At 41.2% G+C, this 22,238-nt stretch overlaps 1 protein-coding gene across 1 annotated transcript in view; it reads left to right on the top strand.

The window, feature by feature from the left end:
• EMCN (endomucin) overlaps window positions 1-22,238 on the top strand; it is a 54,444-nt gene that overhangs the window by 17,717 nt on the left and 14,489 nt on the right. The window contains exons 3-9 of the mRNA XM_030493397.1: window positions 2,134-2,235; window positions 2,541-2,654; window positions 9,622-9,765; window positions 16,189-16,221; window positions 18,321-18,386; window positions 19,894-19,989; window positions 21,698-21,722. Of these exons, the coding sequence (XP_030349257.1) occupies window positions 2,134-2,235; window positions 2,541-2,654; window positions 9,622-9,765; window positions 16,189-16,221; window positions 18,321-18,386; window positions 19,894-19,989; window positions 21,698-21,722 (580 nt within the window). The remainder of the gene's footprint in view (window positions 1-2,133; window positions 2,236-2,540; window positions 2,655-9,621; window positions 9,766-16,188; window positions 16,222-18,320; window positions 18,387-19,893; window positions 19,990-21,697; window positions 21,723-22,238) is intronic.

Raw genomic sequence — 22,238 nt, 5'->3', positions numbered from 1 at the left:
TAGAGTGACGGAAAAGGACATAGACTTTGATAGTAAAGAATTACACGATATATGCCAATATTGGGCCTTAGTTAGTAGGAGAGAATAAACATGCATAGAGCTATCATTTGCAAAAAATCTACTGATAGTTTCTTGAAACAATAGTTTCAAGATTCACTTTTGGGGGTAAGAGGTTGGCACCAGTGCCCTCAGTTTCAAAAGCTGCATTTTATCTGACTTCTGTTTGTGATTGTTTTAACTAGACCAAACTTGATTTACTTACATCAAAGTCCTAAAACTATGAAGACTTAACAAAGAAAATATCTGCTTCAGATGGTAAAAATCTGTGATTCTGGTTTACATCTTCAACTGACACATTCAGTTCTCTTTATTATGTAGTCTTGTAGTTATAGAAAATCAATATTGCCCATATTTCATTCATGTGAGCTAAATATCAACTCCTTTAGTGGTTTGAATATTGATGACTAATGCATTTAGAAAATGATCCATGTGAGAGAAGAAAACTTAGGCACAGGGGTTACAGATACTAACCAGAGATACTAATGAGGCTGTTTTGGAGCTGAAGGCACTGAGATGATTATGAGGTATACACTTGAAGTAATGGAGGTGAATAAGATGCAGCCAGGTGAAGTATGAGTGTTACAGTTATTACAGCAGAAGAATTAGTCTTCTTCAAATTGTGTTGCAGTTCTTTTATGTTTCAAAAACCCTGATGTTAATGTCTGTTTCAAAGACACTTTATAAAGGCCCAACACCTCACAGTGAATGAGCTCTTCTGATGATTCACTGAAATTTCTCTCGCAGATTTCTGTCACAGAAAGGAAAACAGTATTGTTATTTATGCCTATGAGAAAAGCATCAGAAGCCCACTATGAGATTAAAGCACTTTGTGGGTGTGAGGCAAGCTCCCAGGGAGGCCCATTCTTTGAGGCACTGCTATTTTACGTGAACAGCCAGCAAACTAATAGAGGAGGAAAAGAGTATAATTTATGTTTTAAAAGTTCTAGTGTGAACATTGAATTTAAAAGTACTCAAGTCATATGAGAGAAAATGACATGTCATGTCATGATTTGTTACTATTCTTTCATGTATCCCATCCATGAAAAGAGGTAGTAGGATGCATGTTGGGTTGTTGTCAGGGATTTAAAAGGAGTCTCTCTAGCTCACGATAGCACTTTCTGTTTGTATTAGATTACAGAATTGAAAGCTGGGCTCTTGAAAGTATTAGTTATGGGGTTTTAGCCCAGATTCATTGGCAGCAATCTGGGCAGTTGGTTCCCTTGAGCACATGCCAGGGGCACATAGGACCTGCAGTATGCCACCCATGCACAGTAAGACAAACTGGTTTAAACCTTGCTATTGTCTTAGTGATATTCGGGCAACTCTGTTTCCATCTTTCCACACCAGTGGTAGCTGGAAGTGATCCCTGCTGCCTGAGGGAGCCCTCTCCTCTTCCCTCAGCCTCCAATTTTCATCCCTTTGGAGGAGAGAATACCTTACAAAGGGCAACAAGTTCACCTTGTGGAATATCACTCATCAGAGAATACTGTTCATCTCATCCAGAGTCCTAAGCTTTGCTTCACATCTCAAAGAAAGTCCTGCCAGTTGCTCTTTTTTCCACAGAAATGTGGGTGCAGAGGAAGCTTGTCTGGGAAAGCTAGCCAGAGAAGAAGACTCAAACAGGGGTTGAGGTGGACAGCAGTGGGAAGAGGAAAAAATTGCACAAAGATTGGTAGAGTCTCTTCCCCTTTGGCTCTCTACCTGTGATATATAAGTTGTGATCCTGTGTGTCACACACTTCTTTCTGCAGAGTTTACATCCCTCCTCCTATTAGATAGGTGTGTAGTAAAGTGTTGGTCGACAGTCTAGTCCAGCAGCACAATGAACGCATCCATCCATGCCAGGCTCCTTTCCCCTCACCTCTTCCCTTGGAAGCCATGCCAAACCTTCCCTCTGATAGCAACCACATGCACTTTGAATCCTCTTTTAAAAAGTGTGGGTAAGAAAGCTCTGGAAGTGCCAGGCTTTAAACAGAAATTCACTGCCTTTGTAAGAGAAGGCAGCTAGAGGTATGTGATGTTTATTTATGCATGGTAAAATAAATCAATAAAGATGTGAATGCCTTTCTTGCAGTAACGGAAGCTTTAAGAGCATCAACTTCGCAAGCAACAACATTGCAAGCACCAGTGCTAACGACAACTGCAATCAGAGCTACAAATGAGCCTATCACAAGCAGTAAGTGAAAATTTCTTTGAGCTAATTGTTGATGCTGTTCCAGTATTCATTCAGGAAACAAGCAGCAGGATCTTGTAACTGCATTATCACAGGCTTGTCTTCAGTGGGATATGGGACCTATGGGGCACAGAGTGGCTTTCTCTGCAGTGAAGGGAGCCCTGTTCCTGTTGATCTTCAATTTAAATGAAATATTTTTTTAATAATTTAAAACTGGTCTGCAAGCAAGGCAGTAGGTGTGTTTTGTGTGTCTGTGTATGTATGTATACAAAATTGAGGAAATAATTTGAATGTTGTTCCTTTATTAGGCTCCACGCCTTCTGCACCTACTGCTGCACAACAAATAACACAAGGTACAACAACACAACCACCAGTAAAAGTGACCACTACAGGAGCATACAAAAGTGACAGCACAACAAACAGTAAGTGATATATAATTTCATTGAGCCCTTTCTGATTCATTGTACGCTACATTTCTGTAAAACAGCATGGAGCAATAAAAAGAGGTAAAAAAAGAGTAGTTTTGATTATGGATTTGAAGGTTTGGGGAAGCAGAACTATTCATCCTACCATATTACTTATCTTTAAAGAATCTCACCCTAGAATCTTACACAATGAATATTATACCTTTAATTTGTAGTGGAAGTGTCCAGAAGCCATCACACAGGATTTTAATCTCCCTGTAATTGAGAAAGACATATTTGGAAGGGGTTTAATTTTTTATTTTCTTATGTGGCTGGGTTGAGTTTTTTATAAGTATTTCCTCAAAAATAACTGATTCCATGTCAGCAGAGTGGTGTCAGAACAGCCCCCCTTGGGTTTTTTTATTTTTATATATGTTACAATGCTACAGTTAATTATGTTCTATATTATAATGAGTCACAGTACTGAAAGCAGAGAAGTGATACTAATTACCCTGCATCAATCTTAGGAATATATCCCCATGAATCTTCAGAATAATGTGTGTTGGACCAGCACATCAGATTGGATTCTAGAAAAAGAAAATTAAAAAAACAGAAAAATGCAGCAAGTAGTTGGATTAATTTAACCAAGTATATTAACATCCAAAATGAGCTCAGTAAATTTAGGATGAAATTCAGTCTCCCTTTATTTTGTCTCTGAACTGCACTGAAAATGTTTGCTCAAGTCTTTTACTGAACCACAGTTTTGAAATACTCCATTTTTATACCTAATTAACTCAAAAAATTAAAGATAATTACTCCAGATATTTAACTCAGCAGTCAGTGGTACACCAGTGTTCTTGGAACTGATATTTAGAGCATACTAAACTGTCACAAATTATTAGAATTTGTCTTCTTTTCCCTTGGTTTCCTTGCCTAAACTGTGAGTCCTATAAAATGGCCTGCATGCTTTCTTTGTGCAGATTTTCCTTTAAAGCCACTCCTCCCGCTAAACTGCCTGAGAGTAATCACCCTTTCAGTTAGTGGTTACATCTTCTGATGCAGCTTTCCCACTGTGCTTGGTGTAAGGAGTAGTCTGATTATCAGCCTGAAGTCATTTGGGTTTTGGCTTGGCTTTTAAATGCCAGTATCGGTGAGTCACAGCATACAGTCTGGCCGATGCATAGGCTGCTGAAGTGATACTGAAGGCCACAGAGAATCTTTTTAAGCCTTCATTTGTGACACTCTGGGCCTGTCAAAAGCCTGCAGCATGGCACAGCACGTTACGGATGCAATTCCTAGTCCTTTCAGTTTAGCAGAGATTCTTTGGCTTGTGGGTACCAAAGCAGCACAGCCACCTGGAACTAAACCTTGCTGACAGGTAAAGCTCCCAGCAGAGGAAGGAAACCTAACAAGGAAAGGCATGCCTGCCAGTACAGCTTAGCTCCAGCCACTGCTCTGCACTGATGCCTCAAAAAACTGGTGCTGGAGGTACAATGGTGCTGGAGGTACCGATGGGCCTGGGTGCAAAGTTTTTCACCACCACACTTTCTTTCCATTCCTCTTGTGTTCTTTTCCCGTCAGCTAGAGTCCCCACAGCTGAACAAAACAAATAACAGCTAGGGTTGTTATTTGTTTTTAAAACACCTCATTTAAGCTAAAACTTCTCCCCCTCCCCCAAACCACCAAAACTTGTAATAAAAAATGTTGATAATGAATCTAAAAACAGGGCTAACCTGCCTCTCACTCCCCTTTGTAAAAAGGAAAATTAAAGAGGACATTGGAACTGTATTTTCTTTCAGTCCTAAGAAGTATTTGGAAAAACTGTGTAGGTGAAAATGAATTTTAGTGGTTTTTAAGGCAAAATTCCAGTCTACCTTTCAAGAAAAACCTCATATCCTTGGCTTCAGCACAAACAAGTGGGACAGGGCATGAGGTAGCGGCGTTAGGATGGGTCACAAGGTAGTGGCTTTGGGATTGGTCACAAGGTAATGGTTTGGGAACAGGCGTGGTGCAAGGGCTGTGCAGATGCGGGGCTAGCCCTTGCAAAAAACCCACAGGCCCCTTGACCACTGTCTCACTGCTGGCTACAGCCATCTCTGTTTCTAACCCATGTTTTGGCATAGCAAGGTGCCATTGGCTTCACTGCATCCTTCCAGTCCCTGCCTGTGTCCCAGCAGTAACACAGGGCTTGGGAGAGTTGCACCCCCTAAACCAAGCACAGGCATAGCAAGGCTTCTGCTCTCCAAATGGACAGGAGATGAAGGTTGTCTTCTCTCATTTTTCGCTAGCACTCGCTTCTCCCCCTTTTGGGACTGGCCATATGGGACTGAGGCAGAAATTGGTCGTGCCTCTATGACACTTCAAAATTTACTTTACTAGACCTGATTTTTAATAAAAAGCCAACAATCTGATTTGCAATGGAGGTAATCGCTTTCTCTGCTTCAGTCACTGCTAAAAGCTTCACTAAATGATTGCATTCACACAGCAGAGATTTGACGGGGCGTCCTGTTTCTGCTGCAGTTTCTGTGGCTGCTGTCACCTTTTATTATAGATTCAGGAAAAGCCCTCAGTGCTCCATACGCTGTGAAATCATGCAAATGACTTTGTCTTTTTTCTATTTTAAATCTTCAGTATTCTTTTCCTCTGCAGGCGATAAGTACAATCTCTCCCATTTTGCCCTTCTGCCCTGTTTATGATATTGGAAGACAAAAAATTAAACTTGTCTCCTTAACCTTCTAATTTATTAGTAAAGGGGTCAAATCCAGGAGCTCACATTTAGTCTAAAAGTGTGCTCACTTGTGCAGTCCAGGTCCCAAACCAAGAATTTATATGGTGCCATACTATAGCAAGTTGCATCTGCAATCAGGATTTCATATCCTGGGAGACTTAAGAGTTATCAACGAGAATACAAAATGAAATGCAACAAAAGATTATGTTTTTCCTCTCTTGGATACGGAGCAAGCATTTTATGCAAGGTCAGTGCTCAAGGTATTAAATTACAAGTAGAAGTGGATTTTTGGCTGTTGTGTTTCTGATTTATCTCATGCCACTCTCCTGGATGATGATACATCATGGTGCAATGAAATATTAAATATTAAGGAGTGAGAAAAGGAAAGAGTAGAGGAGATACTTTTTCTCTTTTTATCAAACTGGAGGTAATTACTTCAGTAAAACTACCACAAGAGTGTTATATGCTGTTCTCTGGTCATTGGCACATGCTATAGGTAAAGACAGGATATAGCTGGCTGCTGAGACATGTTAGGCGGAGACATGTTTTTAAACATATATTTTTAAATACTTGGGGTTTTTTGCTTACCAGAAAATGTAAAGCTGGCAGACAGCAGATGCACTCAGCTATGGGTGTAAACCTTAAAACTGAAATCTGCTTGGTTACCTCCCTTGCCAATTTTCATTCCTTTGAATGGGCATGAAGTTGCATTGGTTTTGCTACACTGGGTGTTTTCAAAGCTTTCATGAACGCATTCGTTAGTGCAAATGGTTTCTCAGGCTATTGATTACAGGCCTATATGTGTGTTTATGCTGAAGATAGGAGCTCAAGGAAGAAAGTTTAGTTTTCCATCAACAAAGCCCTCATGCTGGCATTTTAATGTGGTTTGGGTGCAGTTCCTTCTGCCCCCTAAAGGTGTTTCCTTGATTCATTGATTGGCCAAGTAAGGTCTCAACACACGTACAGATATGAATATTCTTTGCAGTGCGTAGAGTATATGTAGAGTATTTGCCGCTTACTTGAAGCATCTTGTGATGTCTAAGTTAGTTAGGTAACAGTCTGCTGTAAAGAAAATTTAAAGTACTGTTGGGAAATGCCAAAATATATGTGGATTATATGTACGCTAAGTAGTAAATCATGCTAAGATCAAGTGAGGATGTGTCAAATTACAGATGGTTAAAGAAAATGAAGGGTTTTCAGAGCACAAAGAGTAAGGAAATACCTGAGGCTCAGACAACAGCTTTGCAGAGCAGTTTCAGATTCCCTGTTGTTGATTATCCCTTTGACAAATACGTGTTAACACACTGTCATTTATCCTATCAAAATATCAGCAGGGAGAGCTGCATCACCACCAGGGAGTTCTGCCGCTACAGCAATCATCCTCATTTGGACAGCTATTTTACAATCTTTACTGCTTTACCATTTTTATTCATAATCAGCTGTTGACAACAAACCCATTAACTGATGATGCGAGTGCTTTTGCAGCAGCAGCCACCCTTCTCCACTGTGCTGCTTTTCTGTGAGCCCAGGCCTCCCCCTGCCAGGCAGGCAGAAATCTCTGCTGCAGCTGGCTGAGCTGAAGCATGATGAATTACTGCAGCGATGTGTCAGTGGGGATGGCAGAACTGAGTCACTGTGTGCCCGCGCAGAGTCCCCCGCCTGTTCCCGCGCAGAGCACGGGCACCGCAGTAAGGACTTGCGCTGTCTCCTCCTGCTGAGATCAAATTAAACCTTGCATAGGTATGAGTTGTGGGATTTACCAGAAAGGCAGATTTCTAGCAGGCATACTGCACTGCCAGTGCTGCTGTTGCGTACGTGAGGAATGGCTGGATATGGATGCTTCTGTTCCCATAGGCTTTTGGCACAGAATTCAACCTCCTAAATATGTTGATGGTAAAGTCTATGCTGTGTATTAGGTGTAAGGCTTAGAGGCTGCTTAAAAGCCACAAGTCAGCAGAGAATTGGGTTGCTAGGATTTAACCTTAGCATGGTACAGTGGAATTGAGGTTGTGCTTTTTGTCTTGGAAATGCTGAAAACTGGCATGCAGACTTTTACACCTCTACTTCACCCCTTGACACCAAGTGCACAGAGCCTGTTCTGCAGTCTACTGAAATAAATGCAACAACCTTCACATTGAGCCCTGGGTAAAGGTGTGAGTCATACCTGGTGCTATCTGAGTAGAAGGAAGAATCTCACCCAGGCTGAATTAAAAACAAAAAAAGGGAATGCTAGCATCCCTCCCTTCCCAATCCCCTGCCGAGGCATATCCAGCCCGTGTTCCCAAGAACAATCTGTTCTCACAGCTCCCAAACACAAGAGGAGCACCCAGGGCTGGGCTGCTGCCAGGACTGATAGGACGCCTAGAACGTGTGATCCCCATGGGAAAACAGCTCTCCGTGGGGTTACAAGGCAGCTGGCTGCCTCCCTCCTCATGTCTCCCACACACTGATTGTTTTGCAGTGTTCACAAAGCATGTTTGTGTTCAAATGTCTCTGCACATGAAGGCGTACAATTATTCTGCCTCACTTTCCATACTCCTGTGCAAGCTTTTACTAAGTTATGATAGGAAAGCCACAAGATGGTTGCTGTTGTTGCTGTTACAAGCCCATGCATCCTAAAAGGAGAGGGAGGTTCTTTAGGTTTTTTGCTTTTCTTTTAATTGATCTCAGATGAAAATTTAAACATTGTTAAACATTTAAATTTTGTGTCTGAAGCAACCACAGTAAGAAACAAAAGTGGAAGAAGTTCACTTTTAAAGATTCATTCAAGACTTCTATGATGAGAATGCAGGACTTATTAAAGTTCTTGGATCCTTGCATTATACCACAGTAAAAAAATGAGGTAGAGGAGCTTTTTACACTCTACCTCATTAATCTCTGCTGCAGATTAGACTTGCATATTAAAGAGGTGCAATGCTGAGGTTTCTGGAGGGAGCTGACAGTGAAATTATGCTTTTCATCACTAGAATCCCCATGAAAGTTTTAGGCATTTAAGTTTGTTGTGCATAATTTTTGGTGTGGTTTCCTTCCATGCCTCAGCCTTCAAAGATACCATCCCTGGCTGCCCAGCTCCTCTTAGACCTCAAAGTTGTATGAGTTCCCTGGCTCCAGTAACTTCAGCTCACTCTTTCTTAGCTCACTGATTTTTTGAAGCTTGCCTTTCGAAGGTATTGCACTTCATTAACAAGAGGGGAAGTGAAGGGCCAAGTTAAAAGTGTGTAGTGGTAGAATAGGAAGCTCTGGGCACTGAAAGTTTTTTCCCTGAGAAAAGGGTTCTTTGAAGGGCCAAACTGGTAATCATCGTTTTTGAATAAAGCGTGCAATGAAGCGTCCCTCAAGATTCAAATGTTGCATGTGCATGATGTTGCACTCGTTGTACTAAAACACGTCTTAAAGTTGTTTTAGTTCTAGTGTTTGAAATTCATATGAAGAGGCACTGAAAACAGTTTACAGCTCAGTCACATCTCTGATTTATATCAGAAAGGAAGTATAAGGTTACTGTTGGGCACCCCTATGTTTTATTCAGTACGCACTGTCTTGTCCATTGTTATGCTGAGGTTTGAGCATAGACATAGGAATTATCTGTGACTGTACTGGAACAGCTTACATTCTTTCTTGTTGTCATTTGATGACCTTCAGTTCCATGGGCTCAATCTTGGACTCACCTTAGGCTGGAAATCTTGTGACAAATGTGGTCTTGATCCTCTATTGACTGTGTGAGAGCAGAAATAAGACACTTCAATTTTTCACACATTAATTTTCAGGGATATAGTATTTCCTAGGCCTTAACAGCACAGAATGAAGTAATTCATTCTGCACTTAATTACAAACCCTGAAACTTTTTACACTATCACATTATGTGACAGTTATGGCTGAAGCTTACTTTTTATTTATTTCATTTAATGATAGGTTAACGGTACAGGGAAGTAAGCAAGCTTTTCTCTTCTGCTCATGTTGCTCTTGGTGCAATACCGCCTAGTTATTCAGGACTCCCAAGTCAGAGCTCTAGGTTGTCTTCTGCACAGATGTGAGGCTGTTTCTGATGCTAGGATGTGCTTTAAAGATGCCTCAACCATGACAGTAGTAACAGCTCCTTAAGAATGGTTCATCACTTGACAAGTAGTTACCAGAAGCTGTAGTGCTTTCTGACCTTAAGTCTCTTCTATGATGGTGTGAGCTTTTGTCTGAGGGATGGTCCAGGATCTAAGAGAATGCTTATACAAGTGCATCTTGCCTGAATATCTGTCTCATTTCCAGCTACACAAGCAAGTGGAACACAGTTGGCACAAAATGAGAGCTCGGATGCTTCATCCACTAAAGGATGGTTTGCTTCATCCACTAAGCGATGGTCTTCTTCTACAATCTCTCTACAAAAAACCACTTCTGCTCCTGGAACCTCAGGTGAGTCTTGAAAACATACACTCTATTTTCTCAGGCAAACAGTTAAAAAGATGCAACTAGTGTTGAATCTTTTCTTCTTTTGTTGTGCTTTGTCCTGGAATGAGGGCCACCTCTTTATTCATGCAGGGTATACTGTGGCTATCTCATCTAGCTATGAAATTATGATGAGCTATGGGTGAACTTCAAAACATTCAATTGGGGTACTCAATGTCATTACAGGAGGATATAAATTACAAAAGGTAATAGCAATCTTTATATATGCTGTATGTGGTCACTGTGTAGCATTGACTGCCAGAGGAGGTCATGAAGATAAATTCTCTGGCTGCAAAGCAAAGAAGACAAAGGAGAAAACAGCTATAATTTTTACAATTGTTAATAAATCTGGAGGGCAAGTTAATGCATATTACCAACTAAACGACATTGTTGAAAGTACATGATCATATGCAAGGTCATAAAGATATTAATCCTTCCCAACTTCAGTCTTGTAATATTTTTTTTTCTGGGGGTGTGTTGATGTATTTGTCCACTAAACACCACCATGGTCAGTGTAGATGCCAGGTCATGAGAGTGATCATTTATTATGCTTCTAGCTGGCTTAACTTTCCCAGATTTTGAAGAACCACTTATTCAGGTTTTCTTAATGTCTGTTGGGTCTTCACTCAATATTTACTTTCAGCTACATATGTGTAAATCCAATGCGGACACTCACTTTGTTTACATATCCCAATTATTATTAATGTTTAACACCCCCCAAGAGATACAAGACTTTTTACAACCTCTGGATTGTGTTTGTGGGAGATAAGCATGCTTGTGTACTCTGATTTTTTTCCTCATAGAGGATAGGACTGGATGTAAAAGTGGAGTAATATCATATTCCCATTATGCACTAAAGCACTTGGAAACATGCAAAAAGATATTATAATAATAAACATTTTAAGGAAGTTGAGATTTTTATTTTTTTTTTTTCTTTAATTCAAGGTCACTGATTTAGAGAGGATTCTTTACAATTATTTCAGTAAGCCTATGCCCCATAATGCATATACTGTGAGCTGTAGTGACTTGATTATCCTGTTAGGTTTTGTGTCTTTTGGTAGACATGTGCGTGCTATGGAAAACTTATCATTGATACACTCTGATAAAGGCAGTAAATTACAATGTTTTTAATTAAAGGCTCTCTCACACAGGTAAATCCTCCAGGTTAAAATGAAATTGTAATACATATCTGGCTATGGATCACATGTATTGAATTACCTACTACATTGTTTGTATAATTACATTTTACATTTGACGTTTGCTCAGAAAATTTCACAACTTTCCTTGGGTCTGTTTGTGGAAGTCATCATCTTACCCAGCTCACCTTGCTGTAAAACCACTAAATCTTCTCGAGCTCAGGAACTACCCAAGATGCCTGGCCGAGAAAGAAAGGCCCAATCTATCCAGGGGGGGTCAGTCTAGGTGCTTAGCATAGCCAACACTCTGAGTTCCCATAAAACTGCTATTTCAAAATCACTTCCTCCTGCACCAGGATTTCCACATTTACACCTTTCCTGTCTCCTCACCAGCTCCTTGCTTCTTTCTTGCAGCTTAAATATGTAAGAAATTCCACCGCTCACTGTGATGAGTTATGTAGCTTATCTTGAATGGGTGCACCTTTAGACCACCCTTGCTTCCTTATTCTCTGTATACATTAAAGACGTGAAGAAAAAAATGTTATGGTTCTCCCTAAACAGACTTCTTCTCCTATGTGAAATCACTCAGGGCCAAGAGAAGCCATATGCTGTGCTGCACCCTAATAACTTTTAAAGCAATGCAAGCGTGAAGCCAGTTGTTTCATTCTGCGCTGAGACTAGAAGAAATGCTGACTCTGTAACAGCCATTAGATTATTTCTTCCCAGCTCTTTGGAATTTCATTCAGGGGCTTATATAGGAGCTGGATACCCTGTGTTCAGAGCAGAGTCTGGTAGGCGCAGCGGGGCTGGTGCTGCAGCCCATAGGGGATAGCAGAGCTTGCAAGCCAAAGGCACCCAAGCCACAGCTTCTGCATGAGAGCTCAGAGGAAGACAAATTAATGTGAAATTGGTCCAAAACAGAGTGTTTTTATTTGGTATGCCGAACCAGAATAATCCATTTGACTAACCCCAATGCAAAAGAATATATATAGTTTTGAGACCATTTTCCATCTTTTAAAAAAATGCCATTTTGGTGAAAACGTTGCTGCAGGAATAAAGCACATTTTGAAGAGAAACTTCCAATCAGCTATATCAAAAGATCAGGGCGTGGGAGGAGTGCCACAGAAAGCTGGAGAGGGACTGAAATGAGTGGGGGAGCCTAGGAAACAACTTGGAGAAACATCAGAGAACACTATTGCTTGCTGTATTAAAGACTGAAACCACCACCACGGAGGAGGGGTTGCATAGTGTTCACCCAGGCTAGAGAAGGCAATAGGGATTGTTTGGAGCAAAGAGAGCAACCTGCATGCTTGCCATTGACACACACGCTTCTTTAACTTCGGCTGTCGTGCAATATACCTCCTACTCATGCTCCACCTCCACAGAGGCTTGCTTGCTAATATTTAATTCTCTCCTTTTGTTTAATTAACAAAAACTTGGAGATTTAATGGATCAGTCAGGGTCTAAATACATCCTTGGATTGCAAGTGTTGTAGCTTTTTTTTCTGTGACCTAAACAACAAAAAAAGCCATAAAGCACAATGAGCTGAAGTTCGCCCAGCAGGGTGGTAAGATCAAATGATCTATTATAATAAACTGTCAGATGAATCAACCTGCTGCATCTATTGATATCTTTATTGCACTCCTCCAATTATAAATCCTACTCGATTCGCGGGAGGCATTTCCCTCAGAAACATTCTTATGAGTAAGACAAGGAGCGTTTGACTCTTTCTGTACGCAAACTATGTACGAACTCTGGATAATGATATTAGGTAAAAAAATCCCACTGTATCTTCAGCTTCTTCACAAAGAGACATACAAAAATCAAAGTGTATGTGAGATGGAAAATATAGCAAAGCCTCAGTTAACACACTCACTCTATAGCATAGTCAGGGCAAGGAGGGTTTTTTAAAGTTCTTAATTTTGCTTTGTTTGTTTTGCTTTATACTGTGGTATCCCCTCTGAGTAATCAGCCAAATTTATTCATTTGTTTTGCCAGTGAACAGAGTTTCACGTGGCTGCCCTCCAAAAACAGAAGCAGCAAACTGCAGGGTATCCAAGCTGCTTAGGTAGCGGTCATTGGAGAACAGAGTGGTGAGAGGCTAGTTATTGGCCTCTTTCTCCATCTGTCAAGCTTCTAACCAGTGCTGAACTGGCTCAGGCAGGTATTTTCAAATCAAACCACTGTCACATGCCAAATTCTTTATCCTCGTCCTCCTTATCGTACAGTGAGGACTCAGCACGGCCAGTGTTGCACACCTCACTTCTCATGATGAATCTGGAAATCTTCCCAGATTATTTATGCAGAGCATCTGCCCCCTAACTCACTGCCCCAAAGGATACAGTAAGCTCTGAACAGGCAGCTACAACATCTATAGTAACTATGTTAGTAAGTGAAATGCTGCCTTTCCTTCTGTCCTTCTCTTTCTATAGCACAGCAGCATGTGACCCCACCACCAGAAAGGGCACTGGATGGTTATTTAGAAAATGCAAACTGAAAGCACCTGCTGAACTGCTCTGATAAGCACAGCTTTGTTTGTGTGGCAGGGCTGAGCAATCTCTGAACAGAGGGTGAGCTGGCGCCTTGCTTGCATACTGGAAATGGAGGGGAGAGAGAAGGGCAGGAGATTTTTGCTTTTTAATTTTTCATGCTCTAGCAGGATCTGGGTGAGATGTCTTTGTGAAAGATGCTTGTAGTGTTAGTGTTTGTAGATGTGTGTCGTCTTTAAGGAGTAACAGAGGCTCAGGAGACTCCTGCAGTACCTGAAGGAAGAGCAGGGGGCTGCTGTCATGTTTTCTACCTGGGATCATCTCTGCTGTCTGATTTTATTGCAGTGGTGAGGTCTGGCCAGGATAGCAGCGTGGTTTTTGGTTGTGCCTGCAGGCACCTGACCCTTCCTGTTCACAGAGCCTACTGTCACCTGCATACAGTTTTGACAAACCTTAATTCTTCGGAATGAACTTGGGTATCATCTCAGGCTTGACATGTTTTTGCTATTTATTTATTTGCTCTAATTTGAGCCAAGGCAGTTCACTTTGTTTGCATGAGTGAAGTTATGTTATAATCTTGGGGGGGTTTCTAGGGCAAGCTCAACTTTCTTCAGACTGGGGAGTCAAGGTCTGAAGTTTCATAGAGAAGTGGCCTATCTGTAAGACATGACAAGGTCTTCTGCCTTTCTCCGGGAATATGCACACACAGGACTTTACACTTTGCTTCCTTAGCCATTGTGGTGTGATCACATGGTACTTTTTTCCATTGGATCCTACTCCTTATAGGCTGAAGGAAAGGCAGTATTTGGGTGACAAGCAATCATATCATATTTGGATGTTTCCTTAATGCCAGCCGTGTGTCCTGCTGAATTCTGTACTGTGCATCATTCCAAACCTCCTTTGACTGGCGAGTTATTAATTTCCCGAAAGCTTTTTCTTGGCTTTTGTCGTTAGTGTTACCCAAACATGCTATAAACATTGCTTAATGAATCATTACAGAGATCCTCTCTGCACAAGGTGACATTGCTTTTTGCAGATGGATTGATGACATGAAAAAAAGCTTAGAAAAAATGTCTGCTCTGAATCCTAGGAAGCCAGGGTGAGATAACTGTATACCTTCAGAGTACTTAGCATTACTCATATTTAGTATGCTCAAGCAGAGTGTTAGTGCTGACTTTTGAGTACTTGGCTTTTCATGCATGTTTGTGATTAAAATGCAGCTAAAGCTCTGTCCCATATATCATTAGCAAAAGTGGTTATTTGCACCCCAGTGGCTCAAGTGATCCATGTTTTTAATTGACTGTAGAGAGGATGAAAAACAAGAGCAGCCATTCTGGTTTTCAAAGAGTACATTCACAGTAATAGAATGTGTTTCATTCGTATTACAGCTCCAGTAGTAGTAGCTGTCTTTGCGCAAAGCATCAGTCCACAGCACAGAAAGTGCAGCCAGGGTGTAAGAGTGGATTTGTACTCCCCTGGGGCCCCAGATGGAAGAGAAGCAGCACTGCAATCCCAGACACTTAGGTGGGAGGCTCTGTACCTGCCTGGATTTACAGCTGCCTTCATGCCACTCCCTCTGTGGTCTCTCAGACTGGCACAGCTGGGGCACAGAGGATGTGCTGATGGGTTATGTCCTCCCAGGGACCGGGTCAGATGCACGACATTTCCCACAGATGCTGTGGCAGCAATGAACCCTGAAGAGACCCAGCAAGGGGAATTTTATGGTGCCTTCCAGCCTACAGGAAGATGACCGAACACTATGATTTATACCTCAAAATAATGAGTGACTGCTGAGGATGTAGGGCCTGAGGGATTTTTTTCCATGGTAACTCCAGCAATCCAGTGTGAGAGGCCTCACCAGGTGGGCAGCGTGCCAGCCACTCGTCCCTGGCAAGAGACAGCCTGTCTTGTACAAACAGATAAATGATTTTCTGCCAGTTCACGCAGGTGTCTATTCTCAAAGACACGGATGAGTTAGGTGCCCAGCTCCCTTTGACTGTAGAGTGATTGCAGGAGAGATTTAATGCAAAGTAATAAAAATCACTCTGGGAGCGATGGTTGCCTGTGGCTAGCCTCCAAATGTGAAGTATTCACAGCCGCCTTAATTTCCAAGCCTGCTATACTCTAGACGCACAGAAGCAGCAGCATGCTAACAAAAAGCTAACAAGAAATTAGTGTTCTGCACCAAAAACTTGTGAAGTGGCTGGGGGAAGCTGCCAGGAGTGGGCCAGTAAGCATTGTGCACAGCACTCTGCAAGGTCCATTTCTTCCACACTATCAGTGCTTCTTACTCCTGCTGCTCGGCAGCCTGCTAGCCAAAAGCACCAAGATAATTAATGAAGACTCATTTTTAAAGGCTTTTGTGACAACTGAAGACATGTCTCAATTAGGCATCTGAGTTTCTTTTATTAAAATGCTTATTTGTCACTTAAATGCCAGCTATTCACTCCCAGATGCTTAGTTGGTTTTGGCAAGAGGAATTTCTTAGGAATGTATCAACTAATGCAGGATTTTCTTCTCTTGAACAGAATAACAAGCTAGCATAGGCTGGACTTTGGATTCTGCTCTCATCTGTAAGGGATGTCTGCAGACTTTCACAGCTCAGATTTTCTAGGCTTGGGAACAGTGTCAGTCTGTCAGTTCTGGGGCGGCATTGCTTGTGGATTTACTGAGCATGTTGCTAGAGCCTGTCAGTTTGTACAATGTGAAGACTCTGGACATCTAAACCAGATACTAACAAACCCGTTCCTTCTGTTTTATTGCAGGTCTTCACGTGAGCTCACCAACAGAATCCACAAGTAAGAGTGATAAAAGAGTTTGCTCCGTGCACACTGACGAAAAGGGCTGGTGTAGGGTGGGAGGGGGGCAGGCTGAAGCATAGTATGCAGGAGCAGAGGAATGATGCTGAACTTGTAGCAATGCATAACTTTGCTGTGCTTTCGGCTGAATGCCATTGTTGGACTAGCAGATACTGAAAAGAAAACAGAGTGAGAGCACAAAAGAAAAATCAGGTCTGGCATATTGCATGATGCAATGGGAAACTGATATAAATAGAGTGTTTACCAAGGAGCTTGTTCCTTGTCAGTGGCTCTCATTCCTCGTCCTGTGGTTAGAAGCAGCAGCTCCCAGGGTAAGGCAAGTTTCCTGTGCTAGTGAACCTGTATTGTCCTGTTTTCCTTTCTCTGGGCTTATCAGGAAACAGTCCCTTCTGTACTGGTCCCTGCAGTTCTTGCTGCTGCTATCAGCAAAAGCTTGTCCCTCATGTTACCATGATGGATATACTACTCCAATTAACTGTTATTCTGATCCCAGACCATTCCATAGCTGGAAAATATCTTCCAGATTCACCTTCCAGATTCAGAGAAAGTAGACAGGATGGGCTGGCTTGTAAGAAAATAGTTAACTGAGTTAAAGGTTTTAATTCCTTAATCCATGCTATTACATGTCTTATTTCAAGTAGTTAAAATGCTAACCTATGGATTTTCTTTCCTGCATTACTTACATCTTGGCCATTTGACAGAGAACTAGGAAAATAACCAATGGATTTGAATCCTCAGTTTTTCTCCTGTGGAGATGCTGCACAAATGCAGGGATAGACATTCACGTTTTTCAGCGTAATTTGTTTCTGTTGACATTTTCAGTCAGTATCCAGGATAACTCATTGCTGTGATAACTGCCTGCTTGCCCTGTATATCATGTAGTCTATCAGGTAAGGTAGCGAAAAGGGCAGTAGTATTTCCCTGGGAAATCCAAAGCAATCACATGGAATTATGCATTCATAAGAATTATTTCAGTCACTTGATGATGGCTCACATTTTCCATCCTTACATTATCACCCCTCAGCAGACAGGGACCACAGGAGGCACAACTTCTGCTTTAAGGAAACATAGTGATTTTTCAGAGATAGGGGTCTCAGGCAATGATTGTTTCCTAAACTATAACATCAGAATGTCTCAGCTGTGGCTGTATTGTTAAGGCACCACACAAGCACGCAGTGAGTGATCATTTTTGCCCAGGAGGCTTCAGTCTCTGGCCAGACAAATGAAGGTGGGGTGGAAGGGGAGGAAGGAAAAAAAATAGAAACCCTAAATAATCCGCCCAAAATGCACACAGCTACACAACATCAGAACAAAAATAAAAACACAGCTCTCACATCTTCCCCTTTGCACAACCAGTCAACCCACACAAATTTTTAAGTAGGACCATGCAACTCCTAGTTACCTGGAAAATCCAGTATACTGGCATATTTCAGTTTGTTGACGCCTGACTCAAATTCAGATTAGCACCTAAAGGTAGAATTGCATTCCTTTAAACCCTGTCCTAAAAAATGCCCCAGAAGCTCCCAACAGTCATTTCTGTCCTCAAATGTGGCAGAGAAAGCACACACGTCCTTTTATAACATTCACATCTCAAGAAAATCAATAGCTACTAATGTTGCACCTCTTTGGACTTCTTCTGCTACTATTAGAACATGTTTTTTTTAATTAGCAATGAAATACTTTGGTCATTCTTCTTTTGGAGACAGGTCTAATTTTCACTCTCTTGCTTGTTTATTTGCTTGTCAAAAGTTTTCCTCTAATGTTGAACATTACCTTAAACTCCTAAAAGTGAGAAAGTTTGTAGCTTATAACCTGTAAGTGGACAAGCAGATCATCCTAGGGAAGGCTGCACCTATGAAAAGTGTATTTCTTCTAGGCCATACTAGATAAACTTCTCTACCTCTTTTGCTTAGTTACTCAGGTGTTATTAGAAGAATTATAGGTGTGGAGCACCAAATGGTTCCTGAACTGGGGACACAGAAGTTGTTTGGGGAGGGCAAATTTTCAGGAGGAGTTGTTTGGGGAGTTCTGACAATTACATGTTAACCTGAAAGATTATATTTCTTTTGCAAATCTAGCTTTTTGCAGTCCTGTAAGCAGTTCTGGAAACAAGAAAGTGCCAGGAAGTGATATCCACTATTCTAGTGAGTGTTCCTATTTTATTGTCCAGCTTTTGATTTTTCAGTCAATAAGTTTGGCTTTCCACAAGTGATTGGAGTAGCAGAGAAATTAAACTGGCAGTTTTATTTTCAGCCTTTCCAGATGTAGGCCCTATTACAAACCCAATTTAACTGCTTGTAACAAAACTTCTCTCAGAGAGAAGCAGAGCTTAACAAGTTGACAAAACTCTCACCGGAGAGAGGCACAATTATTTCCCAGGACTAATTCAAAGCGATAAAACTGGGAAAAAAATGTGAACAGAGTCATCCACTGTGAGAAAAGACACAGGGAAACATGTGAAGATGTTGTTTATATACCATTCTGAGTACATATTATATGAATATACTGTTATGAATGTATTATTTAAATATACTGCTCATATTGTCATGGAAGAGAAGGACTAGGAGGGAGTCTTCTGCAGGCTCTTCAAGCACTTGATGTTTGCATGATGCCTGTTACTTAATCTTTTATTTTAATATTATGTATCTCTAGGGCAAGAATGTTGCTGCAGATCTGCTATTTCCTACCCAAAGTACTGGCTTAGCATAATATGTTTGATGTTTTTCCACTGCAAATCTTTCTCAGGGTTCTCCCTCAAGTTCTGCAGATGCACACACACACACATATATATGAATATTAAATATTAATTGCATCAAAAGCCATTGAAGATGCTATTTCTAAATATTGGGTGGGCATGACGGCTGATGCTGTGGAAGGTTGTGGGAATGTAGACCCAGCCTCCCGCAGCATAGGGCTTAGGCTACATTTAAATGTGGCCAATCACTGCCAGAAAAACAATAAATGGGGAGAAACTGGGCTTATATATTTCCCCGGGAATGCTTCTCCTCATTACATAATTCTTTCCTTTTTGCTTCTTGGCTGGGAAACACCTGTCAGGAAATGGCAGATGGTGGGAAATAATAAAAGGAAAGAAATGTCCTCATTTAAAAGGGAGATCTTGCATTTTTTATCCCTGGTTGTAAGTGCTGTGGGGAATGTTACTGAATTATGTAACTCCTTAGTGTCTTTCTGGGTGTACAACATTAAAAGAGAAATAATCGCTTCAGTTGCTGAATTTGGGATGAGTCTTGTTTTCAAAAAAGAGGAAAAAATAAATTGCATGTGTCAAAAAATTATCCTGAAACACGACAGTTTTGCAAAACTTTTGGGCCAGTCAACACTGGGGGAGAATCGTGAATATTTTGATGGAGATGATGGTGTCAGCTCCACAGGGCAGTGTTAAGTGTCAGGGAAGGACTAAGGCTGGGGGAAGGAAAGTGCCTAAATCCTCCCTCCATAAAGGCTGTAAGCCTGAGGCTCAGTGGGTGTGGGAGGAACAACATGAGCAGCTGGTTACCTTGATCCAGAGAAACCAGTAATGTTTGATGAAGTGAAGCTGGTACCTCTCACCTTTTTGTGTGCAAGTGCCTGTTCACAGAGGCAATGCAAGCCAGGGGCAGCAGACAAAATTACGTTGTTCTTCTTTTGCAGGCGTTATCTTGCCAGTTGTCATCACCTTGATAGTTATTACCCTCTCTGTCTTCTCCCTGGTGTCTTTGTACAGAATATGCCAGAAGAAAACTCCAGGTATTTGGCTTGCTTTCTCTGAAGGGGAAAAAGATCAATATGCTTTTTATTATTAAAGATCTCTGGGGGTCTTTTTAGATTACCTTAGCCATAGATGTTGCAGTAGTCTGATAGGAAGCTTCTTGTATTTCAAAATATTTTGCCTAAAGTAGGAAAATAACACTTCATTTTCAAAATGAGTAGGAAGAACAGAGGGAGCAACCATATCTGATTTTTTGGAGAATGTATAATGCTGTAAAGCTTTTTGTTCATGCTTTTGCAGTTACAGAGAGCTAACAAACAGCTGTGCTAACACGATCAGTCAATCAGGTAGAAAAAGACAATGAAAACTAAGTTTGGAGATATTGTTTAACAAAATCACTATATTTATTTTATCTCTGCTCTAGATACAGGCAAAGGAAAATCAACGCTTTCTTTTAGGAAATACCTGATATATACACACATACTCATGTATGCACTACATATAAGTAAAGTTTTCCAGTTACAGTATAATGTACATGGGAACAAAATCTCTGAGCAAGCTGTGTTTTCAGAAACATTTTGACAGAGCAGCTAAAGCCAGTATGTTTTACTGCTGTCCACGAAACACTAAAGATGATGGAGTATAATTCCATTAAATTCCGTCTACCTAATGTTTCAGAGTTGCCTGAGTAGGCCACAGGCAAGTGTAATTCTTCATTAAATGAACACCCAGATCTGAATCCAGACTGTATTTTACTTCTCCCTCTGAACTGGCATGAGTTAGGAGACCTGTGGAGATTTTCAACTATGAAATCACTGGGACTTGGAAATATAAAAATCACAGCAGGGTGTTGAAGCTCTAGACCAAGGCTAACAGTGTGTCACAACCAATTTAGCCAATGATGTGGAAAACCAGTCCCAGATACACAGAAGAAGGTGTGATCTCTGCTTAGGAAATTATTGAATATTTCGAGTCAAGAGATAAAGGTATGAGGTGAAGAACATTTCCTCACCAGCCTACCCTATGCAAAAATGCCAGCAGGCATGGTACTGGCAAATTCACTTGGAAGCTAGAGTAGATAGATATCTGTGGTGCTTCCTGTAGGATTTGCCCAGGCCTATCCAGTGTTCTTCCTCTGCGGATGGAGATTCTGTGCCCAGTGTCATTGGCACTGTGTCTCCAACGTAACCCCCTGGCCCCATCCATCTGCCCACACTTGCACATAAGAATAAAATACATTCGGTATATGATTCATTTTTGAAGAGAAACCCGTTCCTCATTGATGGGGAAGACAGGCTCTGTTCTCAGATGTCATGCCAGGTTAAACCCCCCAGAGCATACAGCCTGGCAGCTTGTTCCTTCACTTCCCTCTTCCTGTATCTCTTAGCTCAGCCATTACATATTGGAGAGCCATCGCATGCTCACCTCCTCTGTGCCAGCTACCCGGGGACTTGGGAGCTGCAGGGAAAAACGTGCTCCTGCTGTGCTTTTGCACAAGTCACATGTCATTCTCCCTAGTTTCCAGAAGTATCAATTTGAGCAATATCAGTTCACTTTCATAGATGACGGTTATCTTTTGGGAAGACGAACTAGAAAAGTTGTTACAATTCAAACTGGTTGATTGTGTTAATGTGCTTAATGCAATAATGGAAAATCACAACTAAACCTTCTGCTAGCAACTGCAATAGCTGTTTACTTAAGCGAGTTCCAGCAGTCAAAATTATATTAACTTTTTCCTTCTTCCAGAGAGACAAGAGAACAGCACTGAACAGTAAGTTGAATCCTGTCTTTTCGTTGCTTTGAGATCTCTCATGAGGCACTTGTGAGTGCAGTAGATTCTGCATGAGATTTGCTTTGATCTTTCTCTATTTAAACATAATAAGTAATTGCTACCCCAAAGAGAAATATCCTATTGAAAGTGATGCACTTGCAGATATTGTACACTGGTATGCATGATAAGCATCTGTTCCAGCATGGATAGAAATGTGATGGCTCTTAATTGTTCTTCAGGGGATCTTTTGAAATAGATAAATGGTTTATGCTATGCCACAGGGCCCATTGGCCCAGTCTTTTTTCTCTTCTTTTTGAGTTTCTGCCCCATTGATTTTTTTTTTCCCCTCCATTCTTTCTCATCCCCTTCTTTTGTTCATGTTTTCACTCTTTTTAATGTTTCTTATTCCGGATTTTCTCTTTCTTTTTCTCTTGTTTGCTATTATTTCATGTTCCTCTGTCCCATATTCTCTCCACTAGCCCATTTGCAGAGGCTCAGTTAAAACCGTATTGGCTA

Source organism: Strigops habroptila, chromosome 7 (genome assembly GCF_004027225.2).
Source record: "Strigops habroptila isolate Jane chromosome 7, bStrHab1.2.pri, whole genome shotgun sequence".
Classification (NCBI taxonomy): domain Eukaryota; kingdom Metazoa; phylum Chordata; class Aves; order Psittaciformes; family Psittacidae; genus Strigops; species Strigops habroptila.
Note: the sequence above shows the minus strand (reverse complement) of the source record. Positions and strands in the feature narration are given on the sequence as shown.